The sequence below is a fragment of the Apus apus genome, chromosome 3, assembly GCF_020740795.1.
Source record: "Apus apus isolate bApuApu2 chromosome 3, bApuApu2.pri.cur, whole genome shotgun sequence".
Lineage (NCBI taxonomy): Eukaryota > Metazoa > Chordata > Aves > Apodiformes > Apodidae > Apus > Apus apus.
The window spans coordinates 110,807,598-110,831,568 of record NC_067284.1 but is presented as its reverse complement, the minus strand read 5'-3'; the positions used below and the strand labels follow the sequence as shown (position 1 = coordinate 110,831,568).

General features: G+C 39.6%; 2 protein-coding genes across 3 annotated transcripts in view; one reads left to right on the top strand and one right to left on the bottom strand.

Annotated features, from left to right (window-relative positions):
* Window positions 1-23,971, top strand: part of FKBP1B (FKBP prolyl isomerase 1B) — a 76,053-nt gene that overhangs the window by 1,273 nt on the left and 50,809 nt on the right. Inside the window, exons 2-6 of one of the 2 annotated variants that reach the window (XM_051613659.1) lie at window positions 255-371; window positions 1,014-1,215; window positions 7,338-7,465; window positions 14,564-14,644; window positions 21,093-21,224. In XM_051613659.1, coding sequence (XP_051469619.1) covers window positions 1,026-1,215; window positions 7,338-7,465; window positions 14,564-14,644; window positions 21,093-21,095 — 402 coding nt within the window. In that variant the 5' untranslated portion in view covers window positions 255-371; window positions 1,014-1,025 and the 3' untranslated portion in view covers window positions 21,096-21,224. Of the gene's footprint in view, window positions 1-254; window positions 372-1,013; window positions 1,216-1,833; window positions 2,035-7,337; window positions 7,466-14,563; window positions 14,645-21,092; window positions 21,225-23,971 lie in introns of those variants that run through there. The other variant, XM_051613661.1, reaches the window with a different exon arrangement.
* WDCP (WD repeat and coiled coil containing) lies at window positions 8,597-19,593 on the bottom strand. The gene is made up of 3 exons (XM_051613651.1): window positions 17,683-19,593; window positions 12,531-12,651; window positions 8,597-8,897 (listed from the first exon to the last, which is right to left on the bottom strand). The coding sequence occupies exons 1-3, from the start codon at window positions 19,591-19,593 to the stop codon at window positions 8,731-8,733; spliced, it is 2,199 nt and encodes a 732-aa protein (XP_051469611.1). The 3' UTR covers window positions 8,597-8,730.

Below are 23,971 nucleotides of genomic sequence, written 5' to 3'. Positions count from 1 at the left end.
CAGTGAGGAGTTAAACTTACTGGGAATACCCTCCCCTCGGGTAGAAGGACCCCCCTTCTCGAAAAAGAACTCCCCAGACAAGCATGTAGGTTATCATATCGGTGTGCAGGAGAGATGAGATGAGGTAAATTTACCGTTTTGGTGTGTAAAAGAAACCATGTATTACAAGGAAGGTGTGCTTGATTTGTGGGACTCCACCAAGCACCTGGCATTGCACAGATCTGCAATGAATTATGTCACCTTCCTAAATGTAGCCTCTTTGTGTTTCGGGAGCTCCGGTAAAATGGTAACACTCGGAGGTCACATCCGAGTGAAGGAAGCACAGAAATGTTACACAGAGCTACTCCAGTACAACTTTGGCATAACTTCTTGTAAGTCTCTGAGGCCTTTTTAAAGTTAATAGTATTGCAAGACTGTCCCACCTTGTGACTACCTAGTACTGCAGAGCAATCTGATCACCCTACAGGTTTTGAAACCTGTGCTTTTGATTGGATGTTGAGACACTGGAAAAGGTGCCTTAAAGAGTTGTTAAAGGTGTGGAAAAAATGCTTGAAATGGTTGCAGGGTCAAATATATAAACAGGTCAAACTTAGCAGAGGAACACTAGGTGGTGATGTGGGTATACAGCATGAGTGCTTTTACAGAGACAAAAGAGTCAGAACTGAAGAGGTCTTGAAGTTAGTGAAGGAAGGTGTAACAAGAACCTTGCATGAATTCAAATAAGACACAGCTGTGAGTTTGATTGACCAGTGGAACAAGCTACCAACAGAGCAGATCCTCTGTGTGCATCTTCATGTTAAAACTGGTGACTTTCAAGGACATATTATTTAAATGCAGATTTTGCCCCAGTTGCAGAAAAGATTTTGAGCTCAGTAACTGGATTTTAGATTAAATTCAATGGCCTGTCATGCATGGTAGGAGAGGATATCTGTGTCTGTGGGCTACAAGGTAAAAGTCCAGGTACTCTTTATCCAAAAAAGTTAAACATAGTTTAACTGTTTTATACCTGACAGGGCACCTGCAAGATGCTGAAAGGTCCGTTGGTGTGTTTGAGAAGACTGCAAGAAGAACTCTTTCATGTGATTATGCTGGAAAAAGTTTGTGGAAGAGATTTTCCTGCCATTTGGAGTGGAAGAAGGTACTTTCCAGGTTACTTTGGAAGCTTGTTCAGCAAAAGGAGGAGTGGCCATGGGATAGAGACAGGAATGGCTGCAGGTAGAGAGTAGGATTTGTTTGAATTATTGTGAGTCTTTCTGCTTGATGCTGTGGGTTGCAGTAAATAAATATACAAAAACCAGATTTGAGATAATAAATAGATTTCCAATATTTCATTTTGAGTTTAGAAAGACAGGCAGTCTGTGTTGCTCAAAAAATACACACTCCCAGACACATGAGAATTTATCAGAAAATGAACAAAAATGCTTTGTGTTTCTCCTCTCTGTTTTCTTTTTTGTCTGCGATTAACAATAGACAGGGTGCAACTGTGGACAGAACAGTCCAAAACTAGCCCAGAATTGAAAAGGAAATCTGAAAAATATCCTGTTGCAATCTGCTCTTACATTCACAATGTGTGTTAATGTACTCTCAGAGTTAGGGCTTTGGTGTCTTTTACCTCACAGGAGTGAGCAGAGATGAGCCCTGCTGGAGAGATGACAGTGGCCATCCTCTTGTTTCTTCTTTTTCTCCTAGCTCTGGGAAGTACACACTTAACACAGTTATAAGAAGGGAACAGCACCAGGAATTCCTGCTCTCTTTTATCTGTTCTGAGTTGCGCCTGGTGAGTTGGTGGTGGTTGGTTTCCAGTTTTTCAGTTCGACTCCCTTCTCCCTACAGGGCTCCATATCATAGAATCAGAGAACCATTCAGGTTGGAAAAGCCCCTTGGGATCACCGAGTCCAACCACCATCCCTACTCTACAAAGTTCTCCCCTGAACCACATCCACCAATATCCCATCCAGATGCTGGAGCACTCCACGCTGCATCACACCAGCTGCTGGCACTCCTAAGGCACTAAGGACATGCCCTATGATTTTGGTTGGTTTGTTTGTTTGTTTTAGATTGGTGGTGATGCCGTTTGGAAGTGCTGTCAAGTCACCTCTAATAAGTAAAAGTTGCAGGGCCGTGTTTGAGCAGCCAGGCTGGCCATGGAGGCTTCATGCCACTTCTGGGAGGTGGCTGCTGAGTCCCTTGTGCTGCAGGATTTAGCCACCAGAGGGCTTGCCTGGTCAGTAACACTTTGCTGAAGGGGAACTTGGTTTCCACGTATCATTCTATTCCTGTAACCTCAAAGAACCTTGCTTAACACTAGCGACTTCACAGTTTTCTCTTTCCCCGTAGACTGAAATTGACGGTCAATATTAATATACAGAAATACACGTTTTTAAATTGTTTTAAGAGGTGTAAAGACCACGCCAGAAGATATTTTTACATTAGATGTTGGGGTGTGGTTTTTTGTCTCCTCTGCCTATATGTACTGTACAAGTATTTATTTTTAAAGGCTCTTGTCATATAAATTCTCCTGTATGTATAAATGCTACTTGAGTCCGACAAATGAACTGAAAATATCACCAAAACTTGTAGTTACCTGCAAATCTGTAAAATATGGTCAGTTGTATAGTATTTGGATCAAAATGGAGTTTTCTCAACCTCCCAGAGTGCCAGGATGGCATCTGGGTTGTTATTGTTGCACCTGGGTGTTTATTTCCATGCCCAACAGTGTGTATCTTATTTGAGTAACCACAGGCTGGATATTTTGTGATGTAGAACAGAATGAAAATTGCTGGAGGCTACTTGGCCAGCAGCCACTAGCCATGGCTAGTCACACAGCCATGATGTGCATAGCCACAGTGGTCATTTCCCAGTAGCTGCAATGCAAATAAATATCTTGTGGGTTGTTTTGTTGTTGTCATTGTTGGGTTTTTTTCCTTTTCCAGACTTTTCAAGCTGTTTACTGCTGATGTATCTGATGCATCTGTTACTTCAGGGATTTAAATGATGCAGAACCCCTTAGGAGATGTATGTAAGGCAGAAAGTGGGGCAGTGAAATTATGCAAGGAAAAGTGTTAAAAAAGCTGAAATAACAGAAATGGTTTCCTATGGTCATGTTCATCTGAAGCATTCATTTTGTCTTTTAAAAATAGGTGCTTACATTGAGTCAGGCTTATCCTTTAACACTGACCACTCTCACAAATCTGCTCTCAGTCCTGGCACCGAGAACACGTTTGCGTTCTCCTAACTTAATTTGTCCTATCATTCAGGCATCTGTTTTTCAAATTAGCTTGACACACCACATTAATAAGAATATGGGGCAGTCTGAGAAAGAAGAGTTATGAATACCTCTTAGAGGGAAAGAATGGCAGGGAAAGAAGGTGAAATGGATGTGATGGGGAGACACACGATAGAGTTATTATTTATGGGCTCTGTAGATTTTTTCCTTTGCTCTTATTGAACATATACACATTCAAATAACATAATGTTATAAAAGAAAAAAAAATTAAGATACTTCCTGTTCACTTCATAAAAATAATTTAAAACATATATTTAATCCAGGTTATGGACACTACTGAATGAGCAAGTTTATACCATCATCCTATTTCTGGGAAAACTTAGTGAGGCACTGTCACGTAACTTAGACCCCTGAAATATGATGTGTTAAAGCCTAAAATCAGATTAAAAGATCAGCCTAAGATTAGATTTAAAATGTTTCTTCTTAATTTTGGGAAATGATAAGTAGTAAAGATAGTATAAGCAATTATATGAGCAATAATACAGAGATTTTGCAAAAAATGCCTTAGACCTGAGTCAATACTTTGCTGTTAGAGGAAGGCAGACATGGTGGGATGTGTGAACAGGGCCCTTGTGTGCCAGGCATGTATCTTGTCTCTTTTACCTGGCTGAGTAAAGCCAGAAGGCGTCACACAGTTTCCATAGTGGAGGCAAAACTGAATTTTGGGCTCTATAATGTAAGATCTTGCAGGGAGTTCCTTGTGGCTCCAGGCTTTGAAGAATGGAGAGAATCTGTGATAATTTGGGGGACAAAGTGGGTGGGAATTGCTGCTTTTCTCTGCAGCAGTAGCTACCACACCTTGTCTCCTCAAGCAGCAACCACTCCATGTCTCCTGAAGCCTGCCTTAGTAGGTTGAACTTCAGCAGGTCCAACGTTTTGCTGGTAATAGAGACAAAAGAGACACAGGGGGTTGTCTCAATTAGTTTTCAAACAGCTGATTGTTATCTACACAGGGAAGAAAGCATGGGGAATGTAGCAAACTCCTACAGGAATGTTTTGTCATTGCAGTTGTTCCTGCTGTGACAGCCTACTCTTTGTGTAAAAACCTACACCAATGCTTTTTCTGTGTCTGAAATGGGCTTTCAACTAAATTCTAACTCTGCTGCAGTTTGAGAGAGCTACTGACTGCTAGCCTAGGGCAGAGTAACAAAAGGTCCAGGGGTAGATGTCTGTAAGAGAAACTGAGCAAGTGGTATTGCTTAGAGAAAAGATGACTGAGGGGAGACTTAATGGACAGAATGGTTTTTAAGTATTTAATAGACAGTTGCAAAAAGGACATAAACAGTCAAAATCTCTGCTTTGGGGCAGAAGAATGGACCTCCCAGTCCACCATCATAAAGCTCAATGTCAAGCTAACGTGCTTGTACTACTATGAAAGTGTTAGGGAAGAAAACTTGAGCTCCTGACTAGCTATGCAGCTTGTTGTGCTCAATACATGACATGAGCAATGTGCACTCACAGCCTAGAAGGCTGTTTGCATCCTGGGCTGCATCAAAAGCAGCATGGTCAGCAGGGGGAGGGAGGGGATTCTGCCCCTCTGCTCTGCTCTCGTAAGACCCCACCTGGAGTGCTGTGTCCAGCTCTGGAGCCCTCAACACGAGAGACATGGAGCTGTTGGAGTGAGTCCAGAGAAGAGCTGCAAAAATTATCAGAGGGCTGGAGCACCTCTGCTGTGAAGATAGGCTGAGGGAGTTGAGGCTGTTCAGCCCAGAGAAGAGAAGGCTTCAGTGAGACCTTAGAGCACCTTCCAGTGCCTGAAGGGGCTCCAGGAAAGCTGGGAAGGGGCTTTTCACCAGAGAGGGCAGTGAGAGGACAAGGGGTAATGGTTTTAAACTGAAAGAGGGAAGATTCAGGTTAGACATCAGGAAGAAATTCTTCACCATGAGGGTAGTAAGGCTTCAGGGGGGTTGGACTAGATGACCTTTAAAAGTCCCTTCCAAGCTGAACCATTCTATGATTCTGTGATTACTCTTCTAGAAGAGCCTGTCCTTTCTGCTGATGAAATAAGGAGCCTAAAAGAGGAGGTTAGCACCTTTGTGAAATGTAGGTGCTCTGAACAACTCCCCTTTCTTGTAACTGATCGATCCTGACCCTGTAAACTAGCACTTCTGAAGGATGGTGACTGGTTCTCAATCTGTGCTTTTCTCCTTTTCACAGCCTACTATCTACTTAACTCATTTAGTAGAAACTCTGTCTTTCCACATGCCTTTATCACTGTGCAAAAACCTTCTGTACAGCTTGTGCTTAACAGAACAGTCATCTTATATCTCTCTACTTCCTTGATTCTCCATCTGTTCATCCAAATTAAAGCTGAAAATTTATCCTCTGCTTTGCATAAATCTCTTCCAGCACTTCTTCCAGTGCTTTTACTACTTTCAGTTTTGACTTTACAGCCCTGTGACAGACACTGCATAAGGTAGTTCTGCATTGCACTGCACCTCTAAAACATTACCTGTAAGCAAATATTTCTTCATTCAATGGTTTTCCATTTGAAGTGCAAGTATATTATTTTAAAACTTATTTTCAAATATATGTACATAATAGTGTGTTCATAAATGGGGGGGGGGGGAGGAGGAGTTATTTAGCATTATACAATTTTAATTGATATCTAGGATATTTTCCTAAGCCTTCCTACAAAATTGTAACTGTACACCCAGATGAATGGGGTTCTCATTTCTTACCAGACTATTTGTGCTGGGTGATGATAGCACCTTCAGGCAGGTTAGTTCCTACTTAGATTCAATAACCCTAAATCAAACATCAGGGGAAAGCAGTGACATCAAAGTATAACAAATCCAAAAGATCTTTAAGCATCACAGAACTAAGTTTTTAAATTTTACAGCTATTTATTCCCTGAAACCAATTGTTTTATCATCTAAAAGTTTATTTGCCTCTTTCTATTCCACAAAACCAAACTTTGATAGCCATTCAAAGAAGCTCCTTTCACTCCTGATCTTCTCAACATTGTTTTATAGAAGAATAATACAAGAAAAAATTAAAATGGTATTGTGACAGACTGACAATGAAATGTCCAGTGATAATTCTGAGTGCTGCAGCATCTTTGATGCCTAGATACACGCTGATCTCTGCTACTTAAGATTGTCACCTGCTCAGAATTCACCTTTTGGCTGTTGCAACAGCACTAAGGCATGAGGATGACAAAAGGGGGAATGTGAGTTTTTCTCTAGCAAGAAGGAAGTCTTTATGAATAATGTATAATGAGCTCAAAGAAAATATACAGCACAAACAGAAATGTCCTGGTGTGTTACCAACCTGATAGGCTCAATTCCATTTTTCCTCAAGTTCATATGTTCAGAGTGCAGGACTGTTCCACATTTTTTGTGTTTCATTAGCCTCATTTCAAGTAGACCAAACAATGGGACTACCAACCATGGAAGGTAATACTTGTGAGAAAAATTCCCTTCTAGTTCTTCCTTTGGTTGAGCCTAAGTGTTCCCCTAAAACACATCCTCCCATCACCCTAGTTAATTATAATTAAATTGTACTTACTTGGCCATAGCATAGGTATTGTGAATACCACATACTGCTGTGAGACACAGGGATGTTTTTCTAGTGGATTTGCAGGATTGGAAATATCTGCTGCTTCAAAATGTGCTATGTCATTTAGAAATCTGATCATGTCTTCCCTCACCAAGTCTGTGAACCTCTGTGATTTCAATTATTTGGGCTGATTTCAGTGAAGGAAAGCATGATTTCTTCCAAATTTTTAAGCAGTAATAACACAAATACCTTTTTGACCACAACTTTAATGCAAAGTATTAGGCAACCCAATTAACCAAGTAACTGTAAAGTAATAGATGTTTTTACTAGTTAAAAGGTCAGATTTATTTTGGTTTGCTTTTTACAAACTGGAATGCTCCTCAAAATTGCTTAAGAAGGTCTTTGTGAACAAGGTAGTGCAAATATACCCAGCTACATTGCATACAGTTGCAGGTTGTTTAGAATGATGATTCCTTTTGTCTCTTGGAGGATACTTGCATGGCAAGGGCATCATTTAATTCAATTAATTGAAACTGTTTCCTTATTTCAGGAATTGAAACTCATGAGACTTCTGGCTGCATCACTGGAATGGTACTAATGCCAGACCTCCAACCCCATCAAGTGCCTTCAAACAGACCGTGGATCTACCTTCTCGATCCAGCCTTGATATGGAGTGAGGTATCGTAACTGGATTTTAGCATATCTGTGTCCTATAAACAGGCTTTCTGTGGTTCCCAGGCAGGGCAAAAAGGACTCTTCAGGAGTCTTAACAAGACCCCAAACACACAGTATGAAAAATAATTCTTAACAGTAGCTTAAGTAAGTCTTACCCCTTTTATGTTGCCTTTCCATGGTTCCTGCTGGAGCCTGTCCAGCAGTACAAAGGCCAGGCCTCACACACAGGGCTACTCATTACACTTCACCCTTTTCTTCACATTTAGAGGAAGAAAACTTAGGGAGTTCATTCAGTTCTTCCCTTACACCTAGTTCTGTCACTATAATCAATCAGTTTAACTTCAAAAAAATCTGTCTGCCTGCTTCACAGATATATCTGTACTACCTCGTCTCTGAGGGTGAGATCCCTCTGACTAAATATAAATGCATTTAAACTAGTCACCCTAGCTTGCTTTTGCAGTCAGTGGAAAGGAACAGGCACTTGTTTACTTAGCAGGGATGGTTCACCACAACCAGTTTTAGAAATCTGTGTTAGGGCATGAGCAGCCCACTGTAGAAGCACTTTCCTTTTGTTGACTGATCATACAGGAGTCTAGATGACAAGCTCATTGTAGACACCTGCATTTAGCCAATTGAAATCTACATTCAGTGTCTTTGATCCTAAATTTACCTTGCAAGGTTTTTTCTTTCTCTTCTGTCTGCATGTATAAATCTACTTGCTGTGTAAGACACTAACAGGAGACAGTGATGCAGCCTTTTTAGTAGTTGAACATTTTCATGTAAAAATTAAGCATTTCTGAAAACATTGCATGTTTCCATGGGATCCAACTGGAACAGCAAAGAGAGCCTGAAGCAGTTTTCTTTCTTTTACCTTCCCAGTTTTCCTTAATGAGTATAAATGCTCTTTAGTTGTATTTTCTTCAGCTTGTGTGTGGACTGTACACCTGTATTAGCTAGATCTGTTGTTACTGCATGGTTTTTAGCGTAATACTGTTTCTCCAATAACATGCTGAGCACAATTAAAGCAGAGGCTGGTCCCTCTGCTTAAGTCCTCTGGCAGCCATTGATAACAACAGCTGTGGGGTCTGATCCTTCAGAAGAAGGGTCCAACCCTAGGATTTAGCTGTAGTGCAACCATGCCACAGATTTTACAGTTAAAATACACTGCAAGAAGTGAAGACAGCTTTCTAATCACTCAGCTTCTCTCACTGCAGAATGTCTCTGTATTGTATTAGAAGAGAAGGTCACCAGTGTTCTTTGTCCAGAAATTATGTCACTCTGCTCGGTGGCTGCATTGACATGCTTATTTTGTAGGAGTGACCTCCACAGACTTCTGAACTGTCAGTTCCATCCCTTATGATTATTTCTTCTGTTGCTTTGAATATTAATGGCACAAAGCCGTCCATGTCTGCAGTGAGCACAATCCAAGAAGAGCCTACAAAAATTAAGCAAAAAAAAAAGGAAAATGAGTGTCCTGCTTTGGTTACATAAAATGTCCAAGCACGTTTTCAAAAGTCAGGCAGCACAGGAGCAGAGCTGACTTTCTTTTTGTGCACTAAAGCCTTATTACACTAATGACATTAAGGTCTGACAATCCATGCTAAACACACCTTTGGGTAAATGTGAAGGGGAGCTAAATTAAAGGTGACATTTTGTCCCTTATTTAAATTCAGTTGAAAATCGAGGTGCATCTTTGCTAGTTATGAGAAACTATAAGCATCTCCATCTTCTGAAAACTCAGCCAGTCTTTCCATGGGGACTGTTGTTATCATGTCATCTACTTCTTCTTAACCTTTTTGCTCATCTGCTCTTACCCAAATGATGAAGACATCATAAAAACTGAAAAAGTTGGCAGAGAAAATGATTGTGCTCTGTTTTTCTAGAAGGAAGCAGGGGTTTCCATCTCTTTTGCTGTCAAGCCAAGATTGTTCAGTATGTTTTCAAATTCATATAGCAAATGGAAGGAAGTTACACCTTGAAGGTGATTTACAAAACATATCATGACATACCAAAGATTATTTAGAGAAGGTGATATAGTATTTCTTGTCCTTTAATTATTTATTGAATCATCTTTTAAAGAGAACGAGCAACATCTGAATTACATTTTAAATCTTTTTTTACAAAAAAAGAGGCAAAATTTAAAAACGAAGACATCAGAATCACTGACTTTTATGTTCTGAATTGCATAGAAACAGAAAAAAAGCCTCCCTCCCTTTGTTTTTTACTTTCCTTTGCAAGTCAGCTTGAAAATACAGCTGTATGTACCATGTATATTTTTTCTAGTGATTTGACTTTTTCCTTTTGGACTGGATATTGCAGTTCTTATTGAAAATAGTGAATTTTCTACTTGTCTTTTTTTCAGTTTGATACTATGAAAAAAAAAAAAAAAATCTGTGTTAACTGAAAATCACTGTGAGAGCCCTTGTATCACATGTTTTTCTTAGAGCATATGATCCTGTCATTACTGAGCAAGGGCATTAGCTGGGATATGAGGTAAAGAAAGCCCTGATATGTTCTGTTGTTGATAAAACCGTGTTCTGGAAAGGAATGTGAAAAAAAAAAAGGAGCATAGAAAATCCAGAAGAACCATCCTTATTTTTTGTCAGTCCTAATGAGGCATGGTCCTGGGCAAGGCTGTCTCCCATCCTTACAACAAAGCACTTTTCCAGACTGCTACACCTCTGCATGTTGTCATGTCACCTGTTACATCATAAGAAGATTGTCCTTCCAAACCATGAATCTTTAATCTCCTGCTCTTAATACTTTCTTTCTAATTCTGGACAGACTTCAGATTTTGTAAGCAATCAGTCTGGAAGTAGCAATTCTGCTGATAGTTACATTCTTGGTCAAATTGATGAAGCATGCTCTTTTGTCAGGCTCTTGGGGCTGGTTTGGGGTTTTTGTTTTTCATTGCTTGAAACGCTTGGAATTCGCTGCGTTGTTGGTAACTCTTGCTTTGAAGCATGTGCAAAAAATATTTCAAAGGTGGAAAAACCTCGTGCAGAATGTGGTACCATTTTGCAGTGCACAACTGTTACAAAGATGACCTGCTGAAAAGGGAGACTTCTACGTGCCAAACCCAGGGCCTTATATGGCAGGCTATAGTTAGTGCAGGTAATGGTATTACAGTCCTGAGCCTGAAGTGCAAGCCATGAGGCCAAGTGCATTGCTTAACTCTGATCTTTGAGGTGGGTAGGAATTTGGCCTGTAGTTGTGAACTTTTTTTCCTCAATATATTGAAGACTAAGTGTTTATTCACAGTAAAAAAAAAAAAAATGCCAGGCAGTCATTCTAATACATGCATGCTCTTTATGGAATTGTCTTTAATTATGTAGTATTAAAGGTTGGGGGTGATCTTTTTAAACATCACATTTAATATCATGCTTCGTGGCAAAGGAAAGCTTTAGGAATATTAACCTGTACTGGTCAGAACTGAATTAAGAGCTACATAACTACTTCTGCCCCAAAGCTGATAATTTTGCAAGATTTTGGTGAGTTTTAGAAAGATTCTTGTTTCAGTTTTTCCTATTGCTGTCAACAAACAGAATTTTCAATTTCAATTTCAGAAAAGTCAACCACATTGAACACAAAGACACATTAGGTTGACTCTGAGATGTTGTTTTTCTGATATCTCTGAAGTCTAATGCATTACATTGAGGAGTAGTGTTCTGCTAATAAAATATTATATATTCAGCTGTTCTGTAGAGCTGAATAAGCCCATTATTTATTATTTTCAAACTGAATTCTAAACCTTTTTTTCTTCATGGCCATTTGCTTCCAAAATCAAGAGCTGGAAGTACAGGCCAAAAATGGTATCCCCCTTGCCCTGCAAAGCTGCATGGTGTTACTGCAGCAGCCTGCTGGGAGATAGCTTGGGCCTCAACTGCAAGTAGAGTTGTTTTCTTATATGCCTCCATTGCACTGTACAGCCAGGAGAGATTGCTGATAAAAATATGAAACCTGCATAGCCTTATCTTCAGGAACAACTCTCTGAAACTACTGTAAGCCAGGGGAAAACTGAAATGGCCCCGTGTGTCTTGGATAAAGGCAACTCCTCTGACCTGTGTTGTATTTGAAGCCCCTTTTCTTCATTCTTGTGGTCTGGTAACATGACCAGCACCAGTAACATGCCAAGTCTGATTTCTTTTTCATCAATAAGCCTATAATATAGCAGTCTTTTATGCACCTGTCATTATTTAGAAAACTATAACTTAGATTATAACTTTCCTTTTCTTTTTGATTTCACCAACAGCTGATTTCATTTCTCATAAGACAGAATATCCCTATTAAGCCAACGTGTCCCAGCCTGTTAGGGGCTAAGACCAGGGGCAAGACAGAGACTAATTTATGGATCTCTCAGTGTGGAAACCATGCAAGAGATAATAATTACAGACAACTGTTGTGTACCATAAGATCATAACATACTTAGACTGTGATGAGAAAAGCCATCAGAAGCATTATAGAGAAATGGCTGAAAATTAACAGGATGTATGTTGCTGAGAAGCTGGAATAGATGAACAGACAGGGACAAGGTAATTCAGAGACCAGTCCAGGGCTAGGATTTCCCAAGGTGCTTCTGTCCTTACAAGTTAATCAGTAGTGGGTGGTAGAAATGAAACTGGCAAATTAGAACACTGAGCTTTGCTGTTTATCTTACATTAAAATAATCCCAAATGCTACATGATACATACATGTGTCATATTCTGAGAAGGAATTTTCCTCCAGCCTGCTCTCTATTGTCAGGTTTGTAAAGATGGGCAAAGCAACATGCCAAAAGGTCTCAAGGAAGCATTTCTATTTCCAGGTGACACAGTTACTGATTATTTTCTCAGCATTCCTCTGTAGAGACATATAACACATTACTCTGGTAATAGGTAGTTCTGCAGTTACTTAGCATTTCAGTGATTTCAAGAGACACTCTGCCATATTTCAGACAAAGGAAAACACAATTATAAAAAAAAGTTGGTCATCTCATTTCACTACAGTATGGGGTAATTATTCTACCACAAATGCCTTTTACATTAGAAATCTCAGGTGAAACCAGATACCAGAAATAAAAAGAACATACCATGTTTCATTTCAATTACAGGCAGATCAAACAGCTGCTGGACTAATTTCAAGTGGATCTTGCCATCACAGAGAAGAACATCTTTTGTTTCTTCAGTAACTGTTCCATTTGAAGAACTTTTCTTCAAATGCATGCATGTAAAAGAAAAGGTCTTGTTATAGGCTTAGCCATGATGCCAGAATTCTTTTAACTGTTCCTCTGCTCTTACTCCTTTCTGTTCTTTAGCAATTTTGCTTTTTCTTTGTCTATCTTTGCTACAATTTGGAGACGACACCATCACTCAGTGCAATTCTATGCACAGTCTCAGAGTCCCCTGTGAAGAGCAGTGTACCTTTTTGCTTTGTGTGCTTATGCAGCTCCAAACCACCTCAGCCCTGTACAGAGATCATGTGTGAGGTCATTGGAGACCAGTCACCTAACTGGCCTCGGGAGAGCAACAAAGGTGGTGAAGGGTTTAGAGAACAAGTCTTATGAGGAGCAGCTGAGGGAACTGGGATTGTTTAGTCTGAAGAAAAGGAGGCTGAGGGGAGGCCTCAGCACACTCTACAACTACCTGAAAGGAGTTTGGAGGGAGCTGGATGCTGGCCTCTTCTCCCAAGTAAATAATAATAGTTTATAATCTGTTATTTTCTATAGGAAAGGTATCAGGTTAGTCAGTCACAACTCTGCATTGTAAGGTGAAGAGCACTGCAGTTGCCTAGAACCCTGTTTTCATTTTCTTAAATCCTTTAGGTAAGCTCTTTATGTGGTGCTTCAGCAGTAATTTCAGTTTTGATGCCTTAGTACCATTAGTCAGCTTGCTTTTGCCTTGCCCCCACATTACTTGGGATTAATGGATGGGATGAGAAAAAACAAGTAAATTAAATAGATGCGGGTGTACTGGCCCAGAAGACAATGAAAAGAGAGTGAGATGGCTAAGAAAGAGCACTGAAGAGGAATGAGAACTGTGCTTTTTTACATTCAAAGGACTTTGTCTCATTAAGCCTTCTACAGTATTGCCACAGGTAGTATTAATTAGGTTTGGCAACCTGCACTGCTCCCCTTTTCTATCATGATTTCTACTCTTCCTGTGATTCCTGTTTGATTTTTAGGGGATCCTGACTTTAATTTGGTGGTGATCTTAATCTCTTTGCTTGCCCTTATGTGGGAGGTTCCAATCACAACCCTAATTAACCTGAGAGAGAAGCATAAGCTTGTAAAATGTTCCCATTGGAAGACATCTGAGATGCTATGGGATGCTTAAATCCCACTGCAGTTTGCATTTATAGTGCCCATCAGTGTTTCAGATGATGTGATGCTAGGATTTCTCCACCCTTGGCTCCCTGTCAGTAGTTCTGCAACTATTTTCAGGTGACTGTCATCTAAGATACTTGCTTTGCTCTCATATCTGTGTTTCCGTTATATTTATGTTTTGAATGTGGGGGTTTTTAAGCTCATATCTTCACTTTCTTTGTACTGTATGTTCAAAACTTGGATTCAGTTTTGACAGTACATGTTCCTTCCCCTTTGCATCTATGTGTCCAACAAACAAATAATCTGGTCTAGGAAAAGGTATTGTGTCCCTGCTTTTCTGCTGTTGATCAGTTTCAGAACATTGTTGTCAGAATTTCTTCTAACAGATTCCTCAACCTTTGCTCAAAATGTTATCCACTCATTAATCACACCTTCTCTTGACTACTGCAGGTCTTTCTTTTACGGTAATTCCAAATCTCTTCCTTCTAAACTTGAGGATGGCTGACTAGTTTCTTACTCCAGGGAGCAGCCCTCTCACCTTCCTCTTCCATCATTTTCATGACCTTATTTCTACAGCTCAACCTGAGTCAAAATTGACCTTTGGATTTCAGAAAGGTTCATAGTCTTTATTACAGCTGATCATTGCAGGCTGGTCTTTGCTCATTTTACTGTCCAACCCTTGCACCCCCCTTCTTTATCTCTACTTCATGTATTTCTGTCAGAAGAACTTTATTGCCATATGTTTGGATCATTTCTATTAATCTCTCAGCTCTGTGTAAAAAAAATTGTTTCTTTTATAGCTGACCTTGGCAGTAAAGCTTCCCATAGTAAATTGCATGAAGATGCTACAGAAGTTCAAATTGACTGGTATGCAATTATTGGTGAGTGCTATGAAAAGGAAATTATCGTGACTAATTGCTGAAAAGATATTTATCTCCTCTTTAATTATGCAATATATGCTCTCAGTGGTACACACTTTTGACACAACACTGCTTGTGAGCAAAATGTAGAAGTTCTAATATATTCTTTAGAGCAAGATGAATGCTGGTCCTCCTGGAGAGGTTTGCCTAAATACCATTAATTTCAAATCCAGATTGGCTGTATTTCCCCTGTAATTAGCTTTTGAATAAGGCTAGTTAAAATATTCTGCAGCTGTTTTATTTTCTTGGGGAAAAGGATGATAAAAGTATCTTTTTGCAAAATGAAACAGAAACAAATCCCTAACAGATTCTCACTCCTTTTTTTTAAATTGTTTTTTTTCCTTTTAAATAATATTATCTTATTACCTCTGTCTGTCTGCCCTCCCACACTGTCCTCAGTCACAAGTCTGTATGTGGTAAAAAGCAATAATATTTGCTTTTCAGGGTTGAATGATCAAGTCACCTCTGATGGCTGAGTGCTATTACACAAGTGATAGTGCAGTGACATTTCCAAAGTGTGAATGATCATGTTTTCCCTTCCTGGCTATAGGCTACAAAGAATATAAATTCTGGTAGTACTGCATGGACGTGACTTCAGAGCAGTTAGAGGCAGGGTGGCACTAACAGAGCAGACAAAAGCTCTGAAGACTATTTAGTGAGCAAACATTATGAATTATTAAGTAATACACATTCTGGTTTATATTATGGTTTTCTATGCAGAGCTGGAAACATACATAAACATCTCAATAAGGCTTCTGCATAACAGTGTTCATAATTGCCCATTAATTATCACTACACTTTTATCTATTATGTTTTTCAGTTGCCTTTTAGGCTTTTAGTGCATAAATATGGTTATGCAGTGCTGATCATTCTGTTTTGTAGTGAAATAGATTTGTCAATCAAGATTGAGCCTCTGCCATGCTGGGGATTATACAAACACTTAAGAAGGCAAGAACCAGGCACAAAAAGCTGAAAGATAATGGCCATGTTATTGACTGGACTGCAGTGTTCCTAAAGCTTAGAATGTTTTCCACAGGCTGATATTTATATAATAAGGCAATAAAGCAATTTCCTGACTTGTTGCACTGTGAACACAGCCTGGCTGGAACCCACAGCCCAGCTGGTCTCTGAGCTCACAGAGGGCTAATCAACTCCTGAAGGAGGAACAAGGTTCAGATGGCTGAATCCAAACTAATCAAAACAACTATTTTCTGAGAAAATTATTAGCTGCCTATGAAGCAAATATTTCCCTGTCTGTCTAGAGGCCATTTTGCCATCAGTCTATTTTTCTTTCTTTTTGGCATCACACTGTGATCCTGCTAGATTTCAGAAGAGGGGTGGAACTATGCAAGGCATGATTTGAGACTTACACAGAAAGCTCTGTGTGTCAGAAAGACACTCAGTGGCCCTTGTTCTGAGTCATTCAAATGCAGTACTAGCCGTGCTTTCTGCTGGCTCAGTGTGCAGCTAACCTGGTCAGATAAATAAGAATCTGCCTTTCTAAATGGAGTTTATCAGTATTGTACAAGCACTCATTATTCTTTGTCCTTTCAGTGAAAAAATCAGAATAACTAATTCTTGCTGCTTATGCAACTGAACATGCAAAGGGACTTCAGATTTTAGGTTAATGTTACATGCCACAAACAAAACTTCTCTTTGGAAAGGTTAATCCAGTCAAATCCAAGAGGTAGTACTGCTGGCTAAATAAATAAGTTGATTTATGTTGAAAAATCAGAATTAATTTGAACATGGTAAAGAACAGAAGGACTGCTTCTTGCCAAATAAAACCCTAATCTATTTAAAACAGGTATATTGCTCTTTTTCACCAGAGTTTGTATCATAGTGAAGTTAAATTATTAACTAATTCAGATTAAAAAATTTGCTTTTATCCAGAGTACTTAAGATACTAGAATCTGCTTAAATGCCAAGTAAAAAATTGCTAAAGAGCAATGAATATGATTGAATTGAGTCACCATTCCCTAAATAAATGTTTTAGGAGAGGCACTTAGATGTCTGTATGGATTCCTTTAAAGTAAAAGGAAAGCAAATTTGTTGAAGAAGTATATGCTTGAGCATCATCACAATGTCATATATGCTGGGACATAATGCTGCTTATGTTGCAATAAATAAGAATGCATTTATAATTGGCATCTATATTCTGAAAGAGACCCCAGTTTTAGCAGCAATACCACTAATAGTATAATGTTACTATTACTTCTAATAATACTATGAATAGTAGCCCAAAATAATTGCTCAACCTCCCTTTCTTAGTTGAAATTCTTATTGAAGCCAGTAGGAATTCTGCAAATCAGGGGTGGGATAGGAACATGATTTGACATTTGTCTGTTTATTTAATGAATGATAATTAGACATTGACAGTTGGTTTTTGTTGTGTTTGTGTTTTTTTTTCCAAATACTTTGAAGTGTTAATGTTTTACAAATTGAGTATGATATTTATATGAAGATTAGCAGTAGGAAATTTAAGTAGAAATCAGCTAGCTTCATGTCATGCCCACCTGAATTGTCCATAAATTGAGATTCAACACTTTATTTCAGCCTTCCTGAGAGTCTAGCTGTCTTCAGACTTTGGATTCGAGCTTGAGTTATTATTTATTACGTTTCTGGTGGGTCGTGGTACCACCCTACTCAGAGGCTCATCTTTACCATAAACTGACATCCAGACCTTCTGTACATGAACAACCACTCGGTTCTGTTCTGCCTCTTTGACAGATGCACACAAAATCAGCTTGTATCCAAGACATAATCAAACAACAGACAAAAATCTCCCATGTGAAGTATCCTCTAAGTTACCCACATCCTCTGAGTTACTGTTTCAATGAAAAATTATAATACAATTTTAAATTAAGCTTGATGCCAAACTCAGGTTACATTTCTCATGTGTTGATAAGCATTAAGCTGCATCCTCTTGATTAAAAGTTAAAAATTGCTTACAAATTCAGCAACCTATCACAGTATCTTTAAGTTGACAAAGGAGTTACCTGATAAGTGATGTGAACAACAGGCGGTTCCTGTGAACATGGGTAGGCTGAAGATCTCTTCCTCCCATTTCTAGCAAAGTCTGTTATTTCAGAAAGACTCAATTGTAACTCACTGAAGCTGCCACAAAGTCTGTCTAAATTTCTAGATATGTGACTCATTCCTTTTTCACTTGGCAAATTGTTGTTTTTAGGAGAACTTGGTATTTCTTGGATCATATTAAACTGCACTTTAGGGGAAACTGCTCTGCTGGAAAGCCTGGTAGGTGTTCCAGAACCAAGAAGAGACACTGAACGATTGGTAGGTTCAGCATCCAGTATTTCCAAGGCCACTGAAGGATCACCTGGGAGCCTTTTATCATCCAGGTCACACACACTTGATGAAGAACTCTGCTCATAACTAGGGCTCTTTACTTCTTCGAGGAGTCTTCTCCTGCCACTTGGAGACTGAATAACTGTGCTTCTTGGTATTAACAGCTCCCTGCTTTGAGGTTGGTCTTCTGTGGCAGGATTCTCAAAGAACCTTCTTTTTCCAGGAATATTCACAGAGGATTCAAAGTTACAAAACGTGTTCTGCTTTGTCTCAGGCCACGCTGAAGAATATTCTTCCAGCATCAGTTCTTTGATCATCAGACGTATTACATACCTGTCTGAACTTGAAGATGGAATGAGACTAGGCTCAGAGAACTTTTGCCTCCCAATCAGAAGCAACAGGAGTTTATCTGTCAAAAAGCATAGGCCCTTTGGTCTTTCATTTTTTTCCAGCTGTATTTGTTGAATATGAGGCATGCAAGATGAGGTTACTGAATACACCAACACAATGTTAGAAGTGTTAGAGGCTACTGCTACAATCTTAGCTCTAAGGTCAAAAGCCATTATATCAGGAACCAGGATACCTGGGATGGTGACTTTTCTGGTGGTGGTCACCTTCCTCTCAAAAGTCACCAAGATCAAGTGAGAAGAATCTTGACCATTTGTTGCTGCAGAGTCTTTGCGTTTCAGGGTAATAAGAGGACCGGGATCAGAGCGACGGTGGTTTGCAAGGATATGGGTTAAATCCACAGGACCTGATGAAGAAGAAGCAACTGAATCAACACATGACTTGTCTGAATCTATGGACTTTCTTCGCAGGTCCATGGAGTACTCCTCATCACCAGCAAACTGTGAGGTTAAAGAACCAGTTTCAGCACCAGATGGCATATCAAATGCAATGCCTGCATTCAAGCCACAGATATTATCCAAAGGAAGCTCAGTAGCTACAGCAATTTGGAAATCCATTGTCGCTTCTATAGCACAGATATAACCTCCCACATCGAATACTGGGCAAAAGGAGCAGGTATTTAGAGTTTTCTGAGCATCATCCCATATGTAGGAATGCAGGGCACTGCCTATAGCAATGACTAAACGATTACCATCCTTAGTCCAGCAAGCACAGTGGATAAGCCCACTGCTTTTGATGTCTGCCTTGACTCTAGCATTGTCAGTACGAACAGCATGCAAGACTGAAGCATCTCTTTTTGTAAGCACAGCCAAGATCTCCTTCTTTGGATGCCAGACGCAGCCCTGGGAAAGCAGTGGAAACGGCTCACCAACTTCACAAGTCTGAGCAATCAAGGGTTTGTTCTTCTCTATGGTGCTGTAGCCCACCTGCCAAACAGTAACGTGCTTCTTGTGCTGAACAGCAAGCAGAGCTGCGGTGTCCGTAGAGCAATATGGGCCCCAGTAAAGCCCATGAACATGTTCAAATTGACCAACAACACTTGAATCTCCAAACTTTAGCTCTCCATTATGATAGTATAAAGCAGTCAGGATCACCTGCTTCCCATCTGTCCAAGCAATTCCATGCACAGGGTGGATGGCTTGATATAAAGCATTGAGGCCGGTTCTCAGCAGCTTTGCCTTTCCAAGCTCCATATTTTTAAGCTGTCTTTCTACTGGTGCTTGTTCCAAAGGAGAGAATCCACGGAATTAACTTTCAAATCATGACGAGGAAATTTTTTTCTCGTGTCTCCTTCCCTTCCTTTCCAGAATCAAGCTGTTTTTTTCTGCTAATAATCCAAGAGCCTATATTGTGAACTCCTTCCCAGTAAACCTGCAGCTGGTCTTCTAAGTACAAATCCATGTCAAAGCAGCTTTTGCTTTGTCTTTTCCTGGGAGGAGTTACCATCTTCATGTGATGGCTAACAAGGCTTAACCAATTACTGTTTGTTTTCATAGAAGTCTATTTTTAACTCTTCACCTCTAGGAGTATATTTAAAATAACACTCTAATACTCTGACCTTCAGTGAATGAAGGTGAAGGCTGGAGAGAGATCATACACTGTTCAGCCTAAGTATTAATCTACAGCCTGCAATAATGACCTGACACTTCTTTCAGCCAGCCTCTGGATAAAAGAAGATTTAAACATACCTGAGAACTATGCAAGGCAGATTGCAATCTCTGATGGGCAGCATCTTTCAGATCCTAAGTGACTGTCAAAGGACAGGAGACAAGGGGAATCAGGCTCTGTTCCCTTAGTAGTTACAAGAGAATGCAGGAAGGTGTGATTTTTGAAAAAGCAAAATAGCCTAGAAGCAAAATGCTGATTAGTGTTCATTTTACTGGGGCAGATTTCCTAGCTACATGCATAGATTGATTTCTTTCTCTTGTCTTTCCAGTACCTGAGGACTGTTCCCTCACCATAAAGCCAAAATGCAAAGAGGGCACCCATTTTTTTTTTCTGTTTCCCTAAACTCTGCAGTTTCTACAACACATGATATAACCCATGCAAAGATCCTTGAGTTGGCAAAGACCCAACCAATAAACTCATGTAACACGCTGGGGCCACATGAGGATACACCCATTTGTTTTGGCTGCATCTTTTCAGGACCAGAGCTGGTTCAGAGGGACTATCTTGGGTGTCTCCATTCTCCCCTCCTCAGTGCATCCTTTTCTGGGGTTAGCTTGGACAGAGCTTGCATATCAAGGAAGATAAACTGTCAGGGTGGGATTCATTACTTAAATATATGCAGTCATTACTATTTTCCATGCCTCAGGATATCTGAGACAGCCACAATGGGTGGGACTTAAAAAAGAGTAATGCCATTCTAGAGTGGCAGCTGGTGACAGAGATGATCCCTGGATAGTCCCTAGACTGTCTAAGATGGCATTAGAAGCTTATGTACAGGTAACTGAATCCCATCCTCAGCATCTTTTTTGTAGTTCTTGTTTTGCCAGCATCTCCTTTCTGTTTAGAAATAACTTTTGTCTCTTGCTCTTTACATTAAAAAGAAAAAAAAAGAAAAAGAAGTGAATAAATTAGTCCTAGGCAGAAGTTTACAAATTATTGATATCATCACTATGGTTAAAGATGGAAGACTTAACTATACACATTCTGCATCTTTGACTGATTTATACTTTGTATATTTTTATAGTAATACCTGGGAAAACCAGACATCTTTTTGAAGACAGTTGGACCTCTGTTGTAAGAATTTTTTTGTATCCTTTTTCCAGGTGTATTCACTGAGAATGGTGACTACTAATAAAGAACTCCAAATTTATGTAAATACTCATACCATACTCTCATTCACAGCTACTTTGTTTTTGTAGATTATTTTATGAAGATTGCATTTAAAATCAAGATTTTTTTATATTCACCAAGGACAAGACAGCAATGCTGACTGGAATAGGTAAAAATTAAAAAGTTAAATAGGCAGGTTAGAAGATCCCTTTTTATGCAAGACTGCTACATTTTTGGCCTCTATCTGTGCCTGCAGTGAAACCATGTTTTTTAATGATTTAAATGATTTAAACCATGTTTTTAAATTATTTTACCCATTCCTGACACAGATGCCCTGGCCACACTTACATGCCACACTGCCATACTTGTGTCCTGGTTTGAATCAGGACAGAACCAATTTTCTTTTTAGTAATTCTGTTCTTCAGTTAAGTCTCTCTGAAGTGACTGCACTTTCTGAAGTGAACAGCATGTTTTTCAGTCAGTATCTGCTTCCAGGACCGATAACGCTCGACGTCTCTAGTGATTACTAAGGTAACGCTATGAGTGGTAGGCAGCAAAGCTCCTGCTTGTACTTATTCCTATAGAAACCAAGGTCACTGCTTGGTTCTGTTCAACTTCTTCTGTGCCAGAAGTGAAAGAGCTGAAAAGGGGTCTCACCTGTGACCCTCCTGCGGGGAGGAGAGGACCCAACAGGTTACCCAAAACTGACCAGAGTGTTCCACCCCATACATGTCATGCTCAGCATCACGAGGGTCAGGCTCTCTTCTTCTATGGCTGGTGTCTGAGGAAGACTCTCTGTTCTTCTGCCTTCAATCCCAATCCATGCCTTCCTGAATCCAGTTCCCATCTACCACTCAGTCCGGTCTGGGGCTTTCCCGGTGCCTGCCCCACAGCAGCAGTGCTGAGGAGATTGTCACTGGGGGAGCCTGATATTGGTTATTTTGTTATTTTTTTATTAAAGATGTAGTAATTTTTTTTCCAACCCAGAAGTCTCTCTCCCTTTTCTCTTTTTCCCATCCCCCTCTGGGAAGGGCAGAGGGTTAATAGAGAGCATCTGTCCTCTACTTAGTGGCCAGCCCAGTCTTAAACCATGACAACCTGTTTCATGAGGAACTTTGACTATTCTGCACTTCCTCAAAGTGGTGGCAGGAATATTGTGTCACATATTCGTGGTAGCTTTTTACCCATAGTAGTTATAATGAAGAGATTACATTAAAACACAATCCCAACAGCTCCACAAATTTGCAGAGTCTATGTCAGATATTTTTATTTTTATTTTGCTTTACAATAATGCAGCTTCACTGCTCTATTGTTTTCTAGATGTATTTTACTGAAACTAATAAAGCTATTCTTTAGCACAGCCATCTCGTCTACAATCTGAATGGTGCTTTAAATACCATAACAGAAAAATGTTGCAGCTGGATTATGCCAACCTAAAATGTGTTTTGGATGCAGAAACTTCTGCCTCAGTATGACTGAAATCCTCAGAAGATGTTTCACTAAGGATGATGGGTGTTCTGCCAGCTTTGCAGACATCTTGAGATCATGGACTACTCGTGGAAGATTTTACTTCCTTTGCTGTTTTTTTAAATGTTATTTTATCATGTCTTATAGCATGCTCCTGCTCTTCAGCAGTGTGACATTACTAGAGGGCAATACAAGGCTGAAGCTATGAGATTTGCCAGTAAAATAATAACCCTCAATTTTGGAATTAAGGACACCTCGCAAACATTGAGGTCTTGAAAAGTATGTGTAGCAGAGCCACAGTGAAGTTTTCATCTGTCTCTGAAAGCATTAGGATATAGGACTTCATCTCATGTACTTCTGTTTATTTCTAGTTAATGCTCTAAGACACTCAGATATAAAAATGACAACCACAAAGTTCCATGGGCAGGGTAGTGAGGTGGTGAGGTAGCCAGGCATGATATATTCACAGGTAGCTACTGCTTTGTCTATTGTTAAGATCTTTTTTCCACAAACTCTAGCACCTTTAGTTCACCAGGACAATTCACCTCCTGCTTCCTATCATGTAACATCTCTACATCCTGTGGTAGAATTTTGTTTTTCAAGTCTGAAGCCAGTCAATAAAAGTGCCTAGCAGACAGGAGTTACTTCATTTCGAGAAAGGAGGTTCAGAGATCTCTGACTCTAAGGAACATTTGTAATACGACCTCAGTGACTGTGACATGAGGCCAGCTGAGAAACCAGACTCGTGGAGAGAGACAAAACCTTTGATGAGTTTGCTGGGGCCTTTTAAAAAATCTGTAAGGCTCAGTGTTCCTTGAAACCTGCGGGGTTTGGGCACACCACAAGGTCTATTCTGTAGCAACTGAGTTTGAACCTCAGGCTCCCTTTGGTACAACATTTCAGGATCTCAAGGAAAATTTCCTCCCATGGTTCATTCTGTGGGGGTTTTTTCAGTGGGTGAGAATAATGTGGACAAAAAACTTCTGTAAGAACAGAATCATCTAGAACCCCCATAAATAACAGTGTATGATGAAACTAATTTGAAATAGCATTATCTTTTAGAGCATATCTTAAAAGAATATGTAAATAATGGAAGACTTATAGAAAGGGAAAAAAACCCAACGTGTTATGCTATGAATACAGAATTTAAACAAGTTATACCTGGGATCAAAGCAAATTCCAGATGCAGGCACAAGGTGAATGAAAGAGACAACAAATTTTCGTTCTTATTTTTAAAAACAGAATAAAAAGAGAGAGGGGGCAAAACAAGTTCCCCTCATTCAGCTAGCATATTTTTTTTGGAAATGGGTAAAACATTTAAATAAC

What these genes read in the sequence shown, in the direction of transcription:
- WDCP (XM_051613651.1), bottom strand. Translation starts at nt 19,593, where the DNA reads ATGGAGCTTGGAAAGGCAAAGCTGCTGAGAACCGGCCTCAATGCTTTA. An exon ending in TTGTTCACATCACTTATCAG is followed by an intron (nt 12,652 to 17,682) that starts GTAACTCCTTTG and finishes ATGCATTTGAAG; the next exon opens with AAAAGTTCTTCAAATGGAAC. An exon ending in TGTAATTGAAATGAAACATG is followed by an intron (nt 8,898 to 12,530) that starts GTATGTTCTTTT and finishes TAATTTTTGTAG; the next exon opens with GCTCTTCTTGGATTGTGCTC.